This window comes from Melanotaenia boesemani, chromosome 15, assembly GCF_017639745.1.
Source record: "Melanotaenia boesemani isolate fMelBoe1 chromosome 15, fMelBoe1.pri, whole genome shotgun sequence".
NCBI lineage: Eukaryota > Metazoa > Chordata > Actinopteri > Atheriniformes > Melanotaeniidae > Melanotaenia > Melanotaenia boesemani.
In genome coordinates, this window is record NC_055696.1 from 7990416 (window position 1) to 8006606 (window position 16191).

The 16191-nt window shown below is 38.3% G+C and overlaps 3 protein-coding genes across 4 annotated transcripts; all 3 read left to right on the top strand.

Annotated features, from left to right (window-relative positions):
• Positions 1-966: 966 nt before the first annotated feature.
• dpagt1 (dolichyl-phosphate (UDP-N-acetylglucosamine) N-acetylglucosaminephosphotransferase 1 (GlcNAc-1-P transferase)) lies at positions 967-5111 on the top strand. 2 transcript variants are annotated; one of them, XM_042008837.1, is made up of 10 exons: positions 972-1049; positions 1358-1418; positions 1551-1671; positions 1796-2009; positions 2347-2493; positions 2742-2826; positions 2947-3135; positions 3255-3342; positions 3929-4084; positions 4174-5111. In XM_042008837.1, the coding sequence occupies exons 1-10, from the start codon at positions 1040-1042 to the stop codon at positions 4237-4239; spliced, it is 1137 nt and encodes a 378-aa protein (XP_041864771.1). In that variant the 5' UTR covers positions 972-1039; the 3' UTR covers positions 4240-5111. The 2 variants fall into 2 exon arrangements, with proteins under 2 accessions (XP_041864770.1, XP_041864771.1); XM_042008836.1 differs by having other exon boundaries at positions 967-1418.
• Positions 5112-6647: 1536 nt separating this feature from the next.
• Positions 6648-10489, top strand: LOC121654921 (histone H4 transcription factor). The gene is made up of 9 exons (XM_042009292.1): positions 6648-7099; positions 7328-7554; positions 7671-7782; positions 7884-8036; positions 8138-8215; positions 8636-8756; positions 8844-8982; positions 9498-9622; positions 9719-10489. Exons 1-9 carry the CDS (start codon positions 6946-6948, stop codon positions 10086-10088), a joined length of 1479 nt encoding a protein of 492 aa, XP_041865226.1. The 5' UTR covers positions 6648-6945; the 3' UTR covers positions 10089-10489.
• A 1382-nt stretch (positions 10490-11871) lies between these two features.
• On the top strand, positions 11872-13896 carry si:ch211-117m20.4 (sushi, von Willebrand factor type A, EGF and pentraxin domain-containing protein 1). Its single transcript, XM_042007465.1, has 5 exons — positions 11872-12054; positions 12239-12403; positions 12491-12658; positions 12742-12942; positions 13107-13896. The coding sequence occupies exons 1-5, from the start codon at positions 11934-11936 to the stop codon at positions 13118-13120; spliced, it is 669 nt and encodes a 222-aa protein (XP_041863399.1). The 5' UTR covers positions 11872-11933; the 3' UTR covers positions 13121-13896.
• The last annotated feature ends 2295 nt before the right edge of the window (positions 13897-16191 follow it).

Here is a 16191-nt window from a genome sequence, read left to right on the forward strand (position 1 = left end):
GGATTAAAACAGAATTAAATAAAAGTAAATATTAAACATACAAATCATCAATTGTGAATTTTATGTACTATACATACTACTGCTGCTGCAAATACTACTACTTAATAATAATGAGTAAAATGTTTTGCAAGAGTTAAATATTTTTGTTCACAGCAAAGTATTCAAAACTCATTACTTGAACAAGTCTGCTAACAGTCACAGTTGAACCAGTTTATTTTTGTAACTGGCCACACACACATTATATATATAGAGAGAGAGGGGGGGGGGGGGGGGGGGGGGGGGGGGGGTGAGAAATAAAAAGCTAAATAGTTGGAAACAATTAATTACCTAATTAAATAACAATTATTAACCTAAAAATTCATTTGTTTGTTTTTTATTTAGCCAGTCTTTTTTTTTAATTCAGCTTTTTAGTAATTTGTTATATGGTTACTGTGTGAACATAAACTGAATAAAATCCTAAACATAAAACATGAATAAGGGAAGACTATAAATAAAATAAGTATCAACTAACAAGAAAAAAAGAAAGAAAGAAAGAAAGAAAGAAAGAAGAAAGGAAAGAAAGAAAGAAGAAAGAAAGAATGAAAGAAAGAAAGAAAGAAAGAAAGAAGAAAGAAAGAAAGACATGTTAGTCGACAGATGGCAGAATTTTATCATTTCACTGACATATTAAACGAAGAAGAAAAAGTCACTTCCGTGTCAAGATTGCATTAATAAAATCGTAGTTTCCGAAAGTTAGGGCACAATTTATTTCGAGTTTGAACAACAAAGACACACAGAAATCTTTCAATGTAGCAAATACTAAATTTTCTGTATAGACATAACATGCGGCAGGCTATATGAGCACACCAAACTTGTTCTTTTTTAAAACAGACCACACATTTGGTTACAGCTGTCCGATAAGTAGGTATAGACAGTTTATTTTAACAGTTGGACCGGAAACCCACCTTGTTGTAAAATTCTAAACTTAACAGTTAAACTGTAATCAGACGTGTAGTTAGACAGCCTGGAAGTTTACATCTAATAGCATCAGCAACTCTTAATGAAAGATGGTATGGATTACCACTGTGACTTATGGACTTATTTCGCTTTGACGATGGAATTACCGATATGCATTCTGGTTTAAAATGACGTCGTGACACGTTCTAGCTCAATGAAAACAACCAAAGCTTCTTCATAGATCTCGTGAAGGGACAACGGCAGATTAGCCACAGTAGAAACGTGATTTGATCAGTGAGGAATATACCCATAATAATGCCTGAAAACATGTCACCAATACCCGTCCTTCCGTTGGTTATCAACTGTTTCATGTCTATTCTGGGCTGTATGGCCACACTTAAACTGATTCCCACTTTCAAAGATCATTTCATCTCAGCGCGACTGTACGGAATGGACCTAAACAAAACGTCCAAAAAGGAAGTGTGAGTGCCTCCATATCGGTTTCTTCTTTTGATATCCTTCAGTTTGTATGATGTGGTATGTCTAGGTTTGCGTGCTTTGGTTTTTGACCCAATTTATATTTTATTCCTCCTCATGATCATTCCTCTTTACAGTCCAGAGTCTCAAGGAGTCATTAGTGGGACGGTCTTCCTCATCATCCTCTTCTGCTTCATCCCAGTGCCTTTCCTTAGCTGTTTTGTAGGAGACCAGTGCATGGGTTTCCCACATGATGAGGTGGGTCTGTCGACTATTTGAAAATCACACACACACACACACACACATATATATATTATTTTTTTTAAAAATTGGAACCATAACTTTAATTTCTCTCTATGTGTGTGTGTTTTTTGTGAAATAGTTTGTGCAGCTGATTGGTGCACTTCTGGCCATCTGTTGCATGATCTTCTTGGGTTTTGCTGATGACGTGCTCAACCTGCGATGGAGACACAAGCTTCTTCTTCCCACCATGGCTTCTCTGCCTCTGCTCATGGTCTACTTTACCAACTTTGGCAATACAGTCATTGTTGTGCCCAAGCCCTTTAGAGCTCTCCTTGGGCTGCACTTAGATCTGGGTGAGATTTTTTGCAGCATGGAAGGTAGTCTGCTCAACAAAGTACATATCCCTCGACCTCAGTAACATCCTCCACTGCTTCTTGGGGAATTCTAAGTCTTGAGCAGATAATGCATTCATTTTGTTCTTTGTTTGAGACATCTCTCTTGAATTATGAACCTTTATTGACAGGTTACCAGTTTAAGCGAAGGAAAAAAGCTTTTCTCTTCAACATTTAGATGATCAGACAAATGCATTTTTAGAAGAATGTAATGTAAATAATATTTAAAGCACAATGGCTGCTGCAGGAAATGATGGTCCCGTTTTAACACACTCTTGTAAATGCTAATCTTGTGCAGGTATTCTCTATTATGTTTACATGGGAATGCTCGCAGTATTCTGCACAAACGCCATCAACATCTTAGCAGGCATCAACGGCATCGAGTCAGGTCAAGCCCTGTTTATCTCTGGCTCCATCATCATCTTCAACCTGCTGGAGCTCAGTGGTGTGTGTTTCTTTTCCCTTTTACCATGATTACAAGGTGCACCTTGTACACTGCTCTGTTGTGTATGTGTATATTCTGTGAATATTTTCCAAAACCTGTTGAACATAAGTGTGTAATCATGTCATCTAGCAGAATATTTAGAAATACAGAATATTTCAGTTTGTAGTATTACATTATTCTGGATATTTTACGTATTTTCTTTTGTGACCGTGCATGTTTTGTGCTTGTTTCGCTTTCATAACAATCAGGAGATTACCGCGATGACCATGTTTTCTCCCTCTACTTCATGATACCATTCTTCTTCACCACATTGGCACTTTTTTACCACAACTGGTGAGTTATCTTTTTGCCTAGAGCATTACGTAAAATGCATTTTATACATTTGAACATGTTCATTTATCTGATCAGCCAATGCACCTATAATCTCTTGGGCTGCAACCTGTTTTGTAACAGGTATCCCTCATCAGTGTTTGTGGGAGACACTTTCTGCTACTTTGCCGGGATGACCTTTGCTGTAGTTGGAATCCTGGGACACTTCAGCAAAACGATGCTGCTGTTCTTCATTCCTCAAGTGGTTAACTTTATCTACTCTTTGCCTCAACTTTTTCGCATTATCCCCTGCCCCAGGCACCGGCTCCCCAGGTAAATAATGATAGTAAACTTGACTTATTTCTTCTTAGTAATCCAGTCATCATTTTATGCTTATCATATCTTCAATTGTTCTGTCTGTTTCTTTCTTCTATTTTCATTACCAATTAAAGACTGAATCCAGACACTGGCAAACTGGGGATGAGCTATTCTAAATTCAAAATAAAAGCCCTCTCAAAATTGGGGCTTATCATTCTGAAGGTAAAGCTCCTTTTATTTATTCTTTTTTGAATATCCTATTAGTGTTGTGGTAGAGCTGCAGGTAACTGTTATTTTTTTTTTGGGGGGGGGGGGGGGGGGTGTTGTCCTCAAAGCTTCAACAATGGCAGGAAGTCATTGAGAAAATGGATGTGAATATTACTGCTAATTGCTTTGGACGACTAAGCAAATTGTTTCTGCTCTACTTCACTCACAAAGGCAGTGTGGAGTATTAGAATGCAGCAGCTTAATTTGGTTTGCATGTACTGCGTGCTTGCTTGTATACTGTTCGTATACTTGCACATATTTTCACATCATGGCAAAGATAAAATATGGCATACTTCTACTAAATCCACGAAAGAAGTAATATACTCTTTATACATGAAAGTCAAATAAAACTGGTGTAATAAAACCTTAAACCTCTAATTTAATTTAATTATTAAAACTTGAAACACCAGAAATATATTAATAGACTTTGCATATGTGGAGACATTTGATATAGTCGTGAACCTTTGCGTGCGGGAGGCCAGTAATGACACTGTAGCTGGGTTTATTGGTTAATAACAGCAATGGCTCTGATCCCCAACAGGTTGCAGAATTATTTAAGCTGCTGGAGGTTCGGTACGGCCAGGAAGGAGATGATGATTTTATTGAGTGCAACAACATGACTTTAATAAATCTTGTTTTGAAACTACTGGGGCCCACTCACGAGAGAAACCTCACTGTCATCATGCTCATGATACAGGTATACAAAGCATCTGTGAAATCCTAATATGCTGAAAAAGTATCACTTTGGTGATAATATTTGGTTTGGTATTTTTATGTTTCATGCAGGTAATGGGCAGCGCGGTGGCTTTTGGGATCCGTTACCATCTGGTGCGCCTCTTCTATGATGTCTAAACGGCTCTCAAGGACAGAGTAGAGGAAGCCGACTGAGAAAATCTCATAATGTTATGGAACTATTTTTGAGCTTGTGGTCCATCAGCTGTTTAATAGATTCCATTGCCTCACTGTTATTTTATGCCTCTTTCTCAACCTACAGAGAAGACCCAGTGTGATGTAAAAAAAACAAAAAAAAACAAAAGATAAGCTGGATCATTTCAGTGGCTTATGGTCTGATATCAACAGCAGGACTGAGATTCAGCAGTACAGGCAAGAACTGCAACTTGTTCTTACAATCTTGTGCATCCATTATGAAGTTTACTTTTGTACTTTAAGGAAGGAGGGGGAATTTTCCTTCTAAATTTGTTACCATCTGAAAACAGATTCATGAATGCCTAAATAAAGATAATAAAAAAAAAACAAAAACAAAAGGTAAAAGAATAATTACATAATGGTGTATTGTGTGAATCTGCTGTTGGTGCAAGATAGGCTTGGAGAGAATGCATTGAGTCACACTTACATGAATACTAATCCATGCAGTGTGGGAGGAAAAGTAAAGATCGTCTTCCTGTTATACCTAAAAAACAAATTCACACAGAATGGTCATGTTAATAAAAGACAGTGACAGAAAAGGAGGCTATAATTAACCTAAGAACTATCACAGCAAATTGGGTGGAAACGGGTAACTAGAGGGGTTCTAGAGAGGGTGATGATGGTATGTGGATTTTGAGATTTATGGGCAAAGGGTGTCCTGACTAATGAGAATGAGTTCAGCAAACATTGTGAAGACAACTGGCCTTGGACTCTTCTTACAGAATGTAACTACAGGGGAGACACTGTTCTTGAGATTTTGTGTAAAAATTCTTGAATAAATTTTGAAAATATGTAAATGCGGTTGTACTTTTGAGATTATTTGTACTAAGTGTAGTGGGGTTTTTCAGATTTATAACCAAAAGTAGTGGCATTGCAGTGAGAAAGGACTCAGTATTAGCTTCTAGCATGTAAAATATTTGTCTTCCATTAGTAAATTACAAGAAACCTAAAAAATGTTCCAGATATATTGGTTATAATCTAATAAGTTCATATTGAAACTGGCAACATCTCAAACTTACCTGATCTTACCTGTATTTTATTTTATTTAGTTTTTTTTTTATGTTTTACTAGACTGCATGCATGCTGCATGGTGAAAACTATTAGGCAGAAATTTTTACTAGTAGTTGCCAGATACAGATTCATCTTCCACCAGAGAAAAAAGTGACAGAAGAAATTAAAATGATCAAATTAATAACTATAAATATAAATATATGAATCTAATTTCATTTGTAATAACTATTTCATATTCATTGTAACTATACTATTTTAATTTATTTAAAAAGATCTTCGAAATGTTTTAATTTACGTGTCTTAATCTGTTACATTACTTTACAAATAAAATCTTTAAGTAAAATACCCCCATATTTAAACTCAGACAAACTGTTGAGCAGAAGTATAATGTTACCTATAATTAATTTACTAAAGTGAAAAACAAATGTGTTTAAACAGTGTTTCAATGGGACTGTGTGACTGTGTTACACCAAAATCTGTGACCCATCAAAATCTGAGACCACAGAGGGGCGACAGTGTTCATTTCTCTGCATGTACGTCGTAGAAGATGAGCGGAGTCTTGAACACTTGTATTTATCTGAGTTCATTATAATGGTCTGGGTTCATTATAATGTAGATACACTTTCTGATGGCTATCAGAAATGGTGACCTCTGTGATCCTGGCTATGTGTGGGTCACATATTATGCTAGAAGACTCCACACTACAAGAGGCATGACCTAAATCACAATTTCTGATAGCCGTCAGAATATATGAGTTTATTATTTTTTATAATGAACCTAAAGAAATAAAGACCACAAATGCAGTCTTCAACCGAAATGAATTAACCAAAACAACAGACGCATTATTGATGTTCTGACATCAATTGATGAATAAGCTCCGCCCTCTGACTGCAGTGTATAAATGTGTGTTTGCTTTGGGACATCAGATTCAAGAGATACATGGTTAAAAAGTTAAACGTTTACCACTGTGTAATGTGTACACTAGAATAACTTTATATATGTACTGTTTGTTTTGAATATTGATCGCTATTAGAAATGGTAACCTCGGTCACCCCTCTAACACTCTGGACTCTTTTAACATAATATGTGACCCCAACACAGCCAGGATCACAGAGGTCACCATTTCTGATAGCTATCAGAGGGTGTGTCTTTATCGTACCTACATTATATTAAACTCAGACTTAAATACAATAGTTTTCAAGACTTTGCTCGTCATTTAAGACTTACATGTAGAAAATGTACATTGTCACCCTCCTGTGGTCACAGATTCTGATGGGTCACAGATTTTGGTGTAACACCGGAACTGTTGATTTGCACTTTGTTTCAAGGGGGGCATTATATTGTACGCAACCAGCGTTCTTGTGAGTGATCAGAAACAAAATTGATGTCCTCCTCTTAGCAGTACTTGTTATTTTACTAGTGTATCAAACATCTTAAGGAGTTGTTACACATTTAGTTGTATTTATGTTCATACGGGAGTTCTTAGTGGAGTTTGGGACGTTACCAGAGACGTTAACACGTACCTACACCATAAAGCTAGCTAGCTCTCATGACAGTTGACGATTGTATTTGTAGTTTGGAAGTAAAAGACACATCATTCGCAAATTTTGGCTTTGAGAAATGCCTCCAAACAAACGCACACAAAAGAAAACGCTTAAATTGGAGTGTGAATGGGGTCTGTGTCAAGAGACTTTCAGCCAGATGGAAAACTTTTGCAAACATGCAGAGGGTCATCTGACTGCTTTGAACATGGAGGAAGACGAAGAGGCAGATGGTGAGTTCAATTTAGTGCAGCTACTTTACGTTGATATATATCAACGTAAAGTATATACATATATATATACACACATATTTCTTCTTTTCATGTTTCTACAAAGTATTAGTCAGTCATTAATTTAAAAGGATTTACAACTACATGTTTTATTCGACTCCGTGTTATCACTGGGCTAATAAACAAAAGAGTGGTGCCTATTAATTCATTGTCTTTGCTTTTGTGTTGAAGGGGCACGGAACTGTCTCTGGAGAGACTGTGGTTTCTGCTCTGTGGAGGAGTCCCAAGAGCTGAGACGGCATCTGCTCTTTCACTGTTACCACACTAAGCTAAAGCAGTTGGGTCAGCAGGTCCTTGATGCACAGCCAGAACTTGGCAGCTGCTCCATCGCCTACCACAACCGCAACATCATCCCTGAAATCCCAGACAATTTTAGCTGCCTGTGGGACGAATGTGAGGTAAGACTGGAAGTCACTGTCAGAACAGCACATTTGGAGATCTATCCAAATTCATCTCCCTGTTTACTCCAGCTAAAATATATCTTGTTTCTTCCTTCTGTTGACATCTGTCAAAGCAACCGCCTTATGAAAACCCAGAGTGGTTCTATCGCCATGTGGAGATGCATAGTTTGTCCATAGATATACCAACAGGAGACTGTGAGATCCCCATACGCTGTGGATGGAAAGGTATTTAACATCTCAAGATCATAAAATGATAATTACAAAGTCACATTTTTTTTTTTTACATAAAATGAGGGATTGTTGCATCTGTTCCTGTCATTCTCAAGACTGCGAAGCCACCGCTAAAGGGCGACCTAAGTTGCGGGAACACCTGCGCAGCCACACCCAGGAGAAGATGGTGGCATGTCCAGGTTGTGGAGGGATGTACGCCAACAACACCAAATTCTTCGACCACATAATACGGCAGAGTGCAATGGATGGTAAACTCTAAAATAACAGCAATGCAAAAGATTGCAACTTCCTCGGATTCAATTGTACAATCAAACTGTGTTTGTCTTGTGTATTTGTTTGTATGTTATAGGCCAGAGATTCCAGTGTTCTCACTGTTCCAAACGTTTTGCAACAGAAAGACTGCTGAGAGATCACATGAGGACCCATGGTTGGTTTCCTCTCCATTGCTCTTGTTAAACTCTTGTTTCCACAGGATCTGGGTGACCTTAAGCTTGTTTGTGTCATTGTTCTTGATGTGAACAATTTTCCATGATCTACAATATCTAAAGTATCTTAAATAAGACAACCATTTGTTCTTCAGACTCTCTTTAATGACTCATTGAATGTTACAGTAGCACCTGATACTTGCATCACCTCTGTAGATTGCTTTAAGTAAGGACATCTCTGTGATGATGTATTTTTTGCTATCTGAGCAACTGCTGCAAAATTACACAAATGCATGTTACTTTTTAGTTGGTCGTGTGATTACCTTTGATTTTAAGTGGTGAAAAAAACCGACTCTGCATTATCAGCACTTTTATAGTTAATGTAATATTAACGCTTGTTTGTCCTTTATATGTTTAAACAGTGAGCCATTACAAATGCCCGTTGTGTGACATGACATGCCCATCACCCTCTTCACTACGCAGTCACATCAAGTTCCGCCATAGTAACGAGAAGCCATACAGCTGCGACTACTGTGAATACAGGTATAACATCTTCCATGGCTTTAGTAGTACAAGACAAGATGACACTTACCTGTGTTAATCATGCACTGAGGTTTTCTGTATTTGCAGCTGTAAGAATCTGATTGACCTGCGTAAACACCTGGACACCCACAGCAGTGATCCAGCATTCCGCTGCGACGTTCCAGGGTGTGGTTTCACCTCTCGTGCACTTGGCACCATGAAGATACATCACAAAAAAGAGCATGAGGTGATCCTTAAAACTGGCTCTCAAATGACTTATAGCATTGAAATATGGGGAACTACACCTAAAACATGCATCAATCCAGTTTTCATTTAGCAAAAAAGAAAGCAATGAAATCATTAATAGATGCAGATATCTACCAAGTCCATTATTTGCAAAGTTGCAATCATTAAAATTTTCATATATAATATTATTTCTTTCATTATAAGAAAATATAATAAAAAAAACTATCTGTTTATCTGTGGTTATGTAAATATAGTAAATTAAGTGTAAAAAAAAGAATTATCTGTTGGAAATAACTGGCATGTTGACCTGCAGCTGTTTTAATTTAATTTTTATTATATATTTAATTAATTTGTGTGAGAGGGGCAGATTGTATAAGATTTTTCTTCTTTCTGCTCTTTCTCATTCAAGCGTTTGTCTATTAAATTTGTATTGATTGTTTTGTTTGGTAAAGAATTAAATTGTATTTTTTTAAAGTGAATTTATTTATAGTTCTGTGATGTTTTTTCTGTTATCAGGGGACTTTTGTAGCTCGCTACAAATGCCATGTGTGTGGCCAGTGTTTCACCCGGGGCAACAGCCTAACTGTCCATCTGCACAAAAAGCATCAATTCAAATGGCCCTCTGGACACCCCAGGTTCAGGTAAATCTTCCATTTATGTCGGTACAGGAACCCCTGATGTTACCCTGCTAGGTTCTTAACCACTGATGGCCTTTTATCATCGTATCATTATGTCAGGTATAAAGAACATGAAGACGGTTTCATGCGACTGCAGCTTATTCGCTATGAGAGTGTGGAGCTGACGGAGCAGTTGATGAGGGAAAGACAAAAGAGGCAAGTGGAGGATGATGATGATGATGGTCACACTGAGGGTCAGGAGCAGGAGGAAGAATGTGCAGCAGCAGCTGCTTCAGAGGTTCGGGTAGAACTAAAAGGGGTACTTCTGGAGGAGCAGAGGACTGAGGCTCTGGCCATCAACACTGAGGAAGGGGATCAGGAAGACGGCATGGTTTATGTCCTCACGGGAGGTTTGTCACAACCAGGAGAGGACTCTGTCATACTGCAACTCCAGGATGGTGTTCAGCAACAAGGAATGCAGGTGGACTGATTTAATATGTATCATAAATATTGCAGGAAGTTCTCTAATCAGTTGTACTGTTTTTCAGATATTTGGTAATTGTATGGAGAGCCATGTGGAACTTTTTTAACCCCTTAATGAGCCTTTAACCATACGTCCATAGTAGGTAGTAAGACCATTTTTTGTGAATTTAATTTGCGAATCATGAGGACATTTGCAAGTATTTTTAGAATGTTTTCTTCATTGTGCCATTAAGTCACTGCCTGAGACACTCAATTTCAGAAATACATCTGCTATGACCTTTAACGTTACAAGAAGGGAATGAAATTTAAACATTGTTAACCTGAATGTATGAAGTCCAGCTATGAAGACTCTTCGTCATTTTGGGAAGTTATGCTCAGTCTATAAACTAAATAAACATTTGAAGCTTTGCTGTTTTTGTTTTTTTTATTTTTTATTTTTTTTTGGGGGGGGGGGGGTGCTTGAATATTTAACATATTCAGTTCATACAAAAACATATTTATTGGTTGATTTATAAGTTGGATCTTGTGGCTTGTTTTGGACACTGTTATATTAAAGGTCGCAAATTATGCTAAATTTACTTTCTAAAGTTTTTCTGACAGTCTTATGTGTCCTCATAGCCTGTGTATGAGGCCCAAAAATGAGAAAATTCTGTCTCCTCGCTCCCTTGTTTGCTCTACTTTTTAGCGCATGCGTGCTGAAACGGTGAGTTTGAGGTCTTTCTCTTTGTGACCTCACGAAGGGAAATAACCACTCCCCCCAGTAGTGGATACTGGCATTGACCCTTGCCCCCCTGGTACCACAGCATCGACCCAACTACAGAAAAGGCTCAGTCATCCCTAAGTTTCCTCTGGGTTGGGGGGACATTTATAAGGGACCTGTATGTCGATCTGAGAGAGCGTGATGGTGTGTAGGGCTGTAAGAGGTCTGACAGATATTGTGGGGCAAGACTGTGAAGACACTTAAAAACAAAAGAATTTTAAAATCAACTTTAAAACGAATGGGCAGCCAATGCAGAAAGACCAAGACCGGAGTAATATGCTCTCGTTTTTTTAAGTAACTATTGTTTTTGTGTTCCTGGCTCATGCACATTTGATGTATTTGAGGAGGGATCCCTTGGACCCTCACAGGCTGGTGTAGAAAGAAATGGCTCCATGTGGCACTGTACCAACAACACAGCTTGAAAAAACCTTAAAGTGTTACCCAACAGAAGTAAATCCACCAGCTTCAATTATGGCACCCTCTGCTGATTGGAAATGCTCTACTGCAGGTCTGTATTCCTCTTCAATGTCCTGACTGAACTTGGTGACTGTAAACCTACTTTCTTGGTCTTTTACATTATTTATGGTTAAAATCATTGCAGTTGGGAAAAAAATAAATAACAGGTTATTTGCAAGCAACTACAGAAAATCTTCTTACACTTCTTAGACAAAAACTTTTTAATCTTTGTAAGATAAAATATATTTTGTTTAGCTGCAGAAATGATTAGATGCACAAAGCATCATACTCCTGATCCTTCTCATAACTTGATACCTGACGATGTTTTGCCCACATCCCCTGTTTTATTCTCTGATCCTTTTCTAAAGCCTTATCAAGTGACTTAAATCATGACAAAGCTTTGCCAAAGCCTTGAGTCCAGACACAGCATTATACAGTACAGCATTAGCTGGGTAAAAGATTAGGCAGCGGTCAGCGCTTAGTTTAAGTGTTACTTAAATTCACTTTCCTTGTTCTTCAGTCAGTGCACTTCTGCGGGGACCGCTTCATCTGGCTTCGCTCTGGTGACTTCATGTTGTCTAGTCTAATGTTGGTGATCACTGCTTGCATGCATTGGGACATTCTTGATAAAGAGTAATGGCATCAGAAGATGGGTGCGGTGCCATGACATTGAATGTGCTACTGCTGCTCTTGTTTGGGTCCTTCCAGAGAGGGATTTCGCAGTTGCCTGAGTGGAATGAAGAGCTGGAAGTTAGTGGTAAGAACTCCGCTTTCCAGTGTAATCCTATTTGGACTCATAGTTTATGTCCAATATATTGTGAAAGCAGTTTTTATGGATCTATACAAGAATACCGGTATCTTTCTGAATGAGATAGCTGTTTAAGATGATGGACTATATCTGGTTCTTGAGGAATTAAAAGTAAGAAAGTGTTTTAATGCAGGTGAAACAGAATGGAATCCCCAACCGGAGTCTGATGACAACACATACTGGTCTGGGTCAGCACCTATTTGTGTTGGAGGCTGTAAGGCTCGCCACCAGGAGTTGAGGAGAGATCGCTGTGGAAACTCTAGCTGCTGCTGGCTCGGCTACAAGTCCTTGTGCAGAGGTAAATTTAGATGGACCCGCTCAGACAGAGAAACTCTGGTCACTCCTGTAACAAAGTTTCATGCCTTCTCTTTCCTTTATGTACCAGTGAACTGTGGGAAGCCTGATGTGGACTATAATGGAGTAGTGTACGGTAATGACTGGTGGGTGGGCTCTGTGGTGAGGTACACCTGTCGCTCTGGCTTCATGCTAGTTGGAAGCCCCATTAGATCATGCCAATCTAATGGCCTCTGGACTCCTAAACCCACCTGCCTCCGTGAGTAAACACTGATCCCAATGAAAAAAAAGCTTTTATGACCTTTTATGAGCCTTTTATCTTTCTACTCCCCTGCCTTTTAGGGATGTGTCAGAGGGGACGCATTGAAATCAGTGAGAGGGAACTGAGTGGGACCTGCAGCTCCACTTGCACATATAAGAGTTACTTCGGCCCACCCAAACAAGGCTGCAGTCGGATAGACAACTGTAAGAAGAAGGAGACGGGCTGGAAGCGGTTCTTTGCACAGTGTGCACCATGCATTTGTGACTGTGCTTTATCATGTGGTGAGTAGCTTTCCCACCACACCGTCAAGCATTGTGATTGGTGATTAGACCATGCTGCAATGTTTTCTCAACACACATACACCTGAATGTGCTTCTTTACTGCTTTGAACATAAATTTAGTTATGTTTCTGTGAAAGCTTTTTCATTTTATTTTTTGCTTTTAGCATCTGCAGGTTGAAATACACAAGAAAATATGGCAACACCACAGAGAGACTTCTGACAAAAATGAGACACAGACTGTTTCTCCCACTTTTTCCACCTGGATAAATTGGTGAATAAAAACCAGAATTTTTTAAGACATAAACTTAATCTCTCCAGCACACTCAAGCCAACATTTCTCCTCTGATTTCTACTGTATTTATTGTGTATATATAGTATGTACTATGATAGATGTCAGTGCCAAAGGGTCAAATATATGTTGTTCAATGATGCCTGTAAAATTCAGTGCGTACATGTGATCTATGGTGATGAGGGTCGTAAAAAAAGAAGAATGAGGTGAGTAAATCTCTTAAAAGTCTACGAACAATGTATGTCTGGAAACACTTTTATACGTGTCTTAAGGAAGAAAAGGTGATGAAGAAAATGAAATAGAAAAGTGAAACCAGAGAGATTAGTATGTCAACTGTACTGCTCCTCCTCTCAGTCCATCTGTCCAGGAAGGAGCTGAAACCTTAATCTTGTTACAAAGAGTGAATCTATGTTCAGAGGTCAGAGTGTTGTAGACTTAATAAATAGTATGAATAGGTGATGTAGTATGTTTACTGTTTTATTAGTTGTGAAAAAATAGCCCAAATGTTTGGGTTGTTATTTTTTTCTCTTTTTTTTGTAAAAAAAAAATCTTTATTTTCATTTTGTGTGTATATTGTAGACTGATTGTATAAACTGTAATTGATGTTTATGCATTTGAAATTAATTAAATGAACAAATATACAACCGGTCGTCTGATGCGAACAGTTTAATCAGCAAGTTCAGCGTTGTACAGATTATATTACTAACATTAAATTTAAAGAAAAAAATGTTACAGATAACATTTTACATGCACCCTAACAAGTGTTTATCTTTGATTATTTGTAAATTTGCTGAGAGGAGTGAGATTTTCTGTCAGCGTTAAGCAGATGACATTGGTTCTGATAACCACTAGATGTTGCTGTTGCACCTCTGTGTACATTCAACAATGTGTAATTCAATTATATTGATACCAAAAACGAAAAATAAAGCTTGATTCTCCTTCACATCTGATCAGAAAGAGTTGTTACTGATCACTCGTTTTTTGTTGGGATCCATTTGCTGAACCTCAGGACGATGTGCTCATCTACTTTAGGTTGGTAGCAGCCAACACCTGTGAAAAGGGGACGTGAGATGCTGATATTTGCATTTGTACTTTGTGAGCTATTCTTGTTGTGTAATATCCTTGCTTAAGCCACATCTAGAATGTAGATGTACAGCAATGCTGTCACAACAGACTTTTTATAATCACATCATCACTAAGTAGGCAACATGCTGAAGCATTAAGTGAAAGAACAATCAATTGTCTTGCCTCATTAGAGCTCATTAAGTCTTCCTCAGATATTTTGTGGTGTAACTCTGGGGAAGATACTCACCCACATTCAGTCTGGTGTACTCTCCGGAGCTTTCAGATAGGAGCTCCCAGTACGTGTTCTCATTGTCATCTCCAGCCACTCCATTCACACTCTCAAGAAATGGACCAAAGTTTGTGTCCTCCCTCACGGTGAACCTGGGAACATAAAGAGTCAGGACATCTCTCTGGAGGAGTGTATTTGAGAGCAGCAATAAGTCATTATAAGTAAATAAATAAATAAAATTATTTATTTCTCATGAAGGAATAAAAAATGGCAGGTGTAGATCGGATGGGTCATCATACTTAAAGTCTAGCTGTGTTTCCTGCACTCTCCTCAGAACTCCCAGCAGCACTCCCCCCTCAACCACATGGCTGGAATAGGACATGGGAGACACGTTGGACAGGTCATTCTCCACCGTCAGTCTAACAGGCAGAAGTGCTGGACCTGCATACAAAGAAATATTAATCCACTATTTGATACGCACAGAGCAAATATATTCCCATAAATGTACCATTGTTTGTGAGAGCTCCTTGTGTAAGCAACAGAAGAAAACCGACAGAGAGCAGAGCGGCTGGACTGAGTGCCATCTTGTGTGATCTTCTCCTTCAGATGTGTGTCTAAGAACAAACCACCTCAGTATTTATAGGAGGCCTAACCCAAAATTATAATCAATCATAGAGCACTCCTACTGTCATGAACTTTACAAAGCTTTCTTTGTTAAGATATCATGGTCAAAGTCACAGCCTCAAACTAAATCCATTGCTCTTATCTGACTGTCAGCTATGTGTACTTTATGAGTAATGAAACTGTTAATTATTATCCACTCTGTTGTGTTTTTCTCCACAAATGGCAATAATGCAATTAGTAATTGGAAAGGTAAGAAAGATTTTATCATTTTCTAAGAAAATATATTATGCGTCAGGATTTATTACCTTACACTAAAGCGCAGCCTCATCAGTTAAGAATTCTCATGTAATTTGTTTCCATCACATCAAAGTGGCATTATAGAAAAAAAGAGAAATATTACAAAGATGCTGTTTGAGAACTGATTCATTGTCATATATTTACATTTCCATTGTAATTATCAGTTCTCTGAGAGGATGGTCCTGGTTGATAATATTAACATCATTATGAGCCTACATCACTCGGTGGAAAATGGGCTGAAATGCTCAGGAGGTGACATGAGAGTTCCTTTTAAATTAATCTGATTAAGAAGCAGGTGCGGCTGGCTAAAAATGGTTTTGATTTCCTCTCAGGGGTGATGTAAGGTATATAGGGCCCCGCTTGAACGCGAGTAACCCCGGCAGTTTTACCGAAAATAACCCGGGCACTGCAGCATCAGCACCAGGCAGCTGCGCAGGTGCGGTCTTTAAAGAGACAGAGGGGTCTCGATTTCACCAAAAACCTTGTTTACTCCGACTGTCAACATTGTCAGACAGTTGAGCGATCAGTTGATTCCTGTGTGGAGGGCTCCTGAACCATGAATTTGTTATGCATAACGGAGCTGTTTTAACCATTTTTCCCAGCCTAAAATAGATACAGCAACTCAAAACAACACCCAAAAGTCGAAAATAGAATACTATTAATGTTTAAAATGGCTCCAGAGTGGGTAATTAAATAAGACAGGCTGTGGTGGTTAATATGATGCGAAAAGATGCAATTAACTGAA

Excerpts from the sequence above, each read along its gene's own strand:
- dpagt1 (XM_042008836.1), top strand. The coding sequence starts at position 1,252 with ATGCCTGAAAACATGTCACCAATACCCGTCCTTCCGTTGGTTATCAAC. Across the intron at positions 2,010-2,346 it reads TGGGCTGCACTTAGATCTGG|GTATTCTCTATTATGTTTAC; the intron begins GTGAGATTTTTT and ends AATCTTGTGCAG. Across the intron at positions 3,343-3,928 it reads TGGGGCTTATCATTCTGAAG|GTTGCAGAATTATTTAAGCT; the intron begins GTAAAGCTCCTT and ends GATCCCCAACAG.
- LOC121654921 (XM_042009292.1), top strand. The coding sequence starts at position 6,946 with ATGCCTCCAAACAAACGCACACAAAAGAAAACGCTTAAATTGGAGTGT. Across the intron at positions 7,783-7,883 it reads CATACGCTGTGGATGGAAAG|ACTGCGAAGCCACCGCTAAA; the intron begins GTATTTAACATC and ends GTCATTCTCAAG. Across the intron at positions 9,623-9,718 it reads TCTGGACACCCCAGGTTCAG|GTATAAAGAACATGAAGACG; the intron begins GTAAATCTTCCA and ends TCATTATGTCAG.
- si:ch211-117m20.4 (XM_042007465.1), top strand. The coding sequence starts at position 11,934 with ATGGCATCAGAAGATGGGTGCGGTGCCATGACATTGAATGTGCTACTG. Across the intron at positions 12,055-12,238 it reads TGAAGAGCTGGAAGTTAGTG|GTGAAACAGAATGGAATCCC; the intron begins GTAAGAACTCCG and ends GTTTTAATGCAG. Across the intron at positions 12,404-12,490 it reads CTACAAGTCCTTGTGCAGAG|TGAACTGTGGGAAGCCTGAT; the intron begins GTAAATTTAGAT and ends TTTATGTACCAG.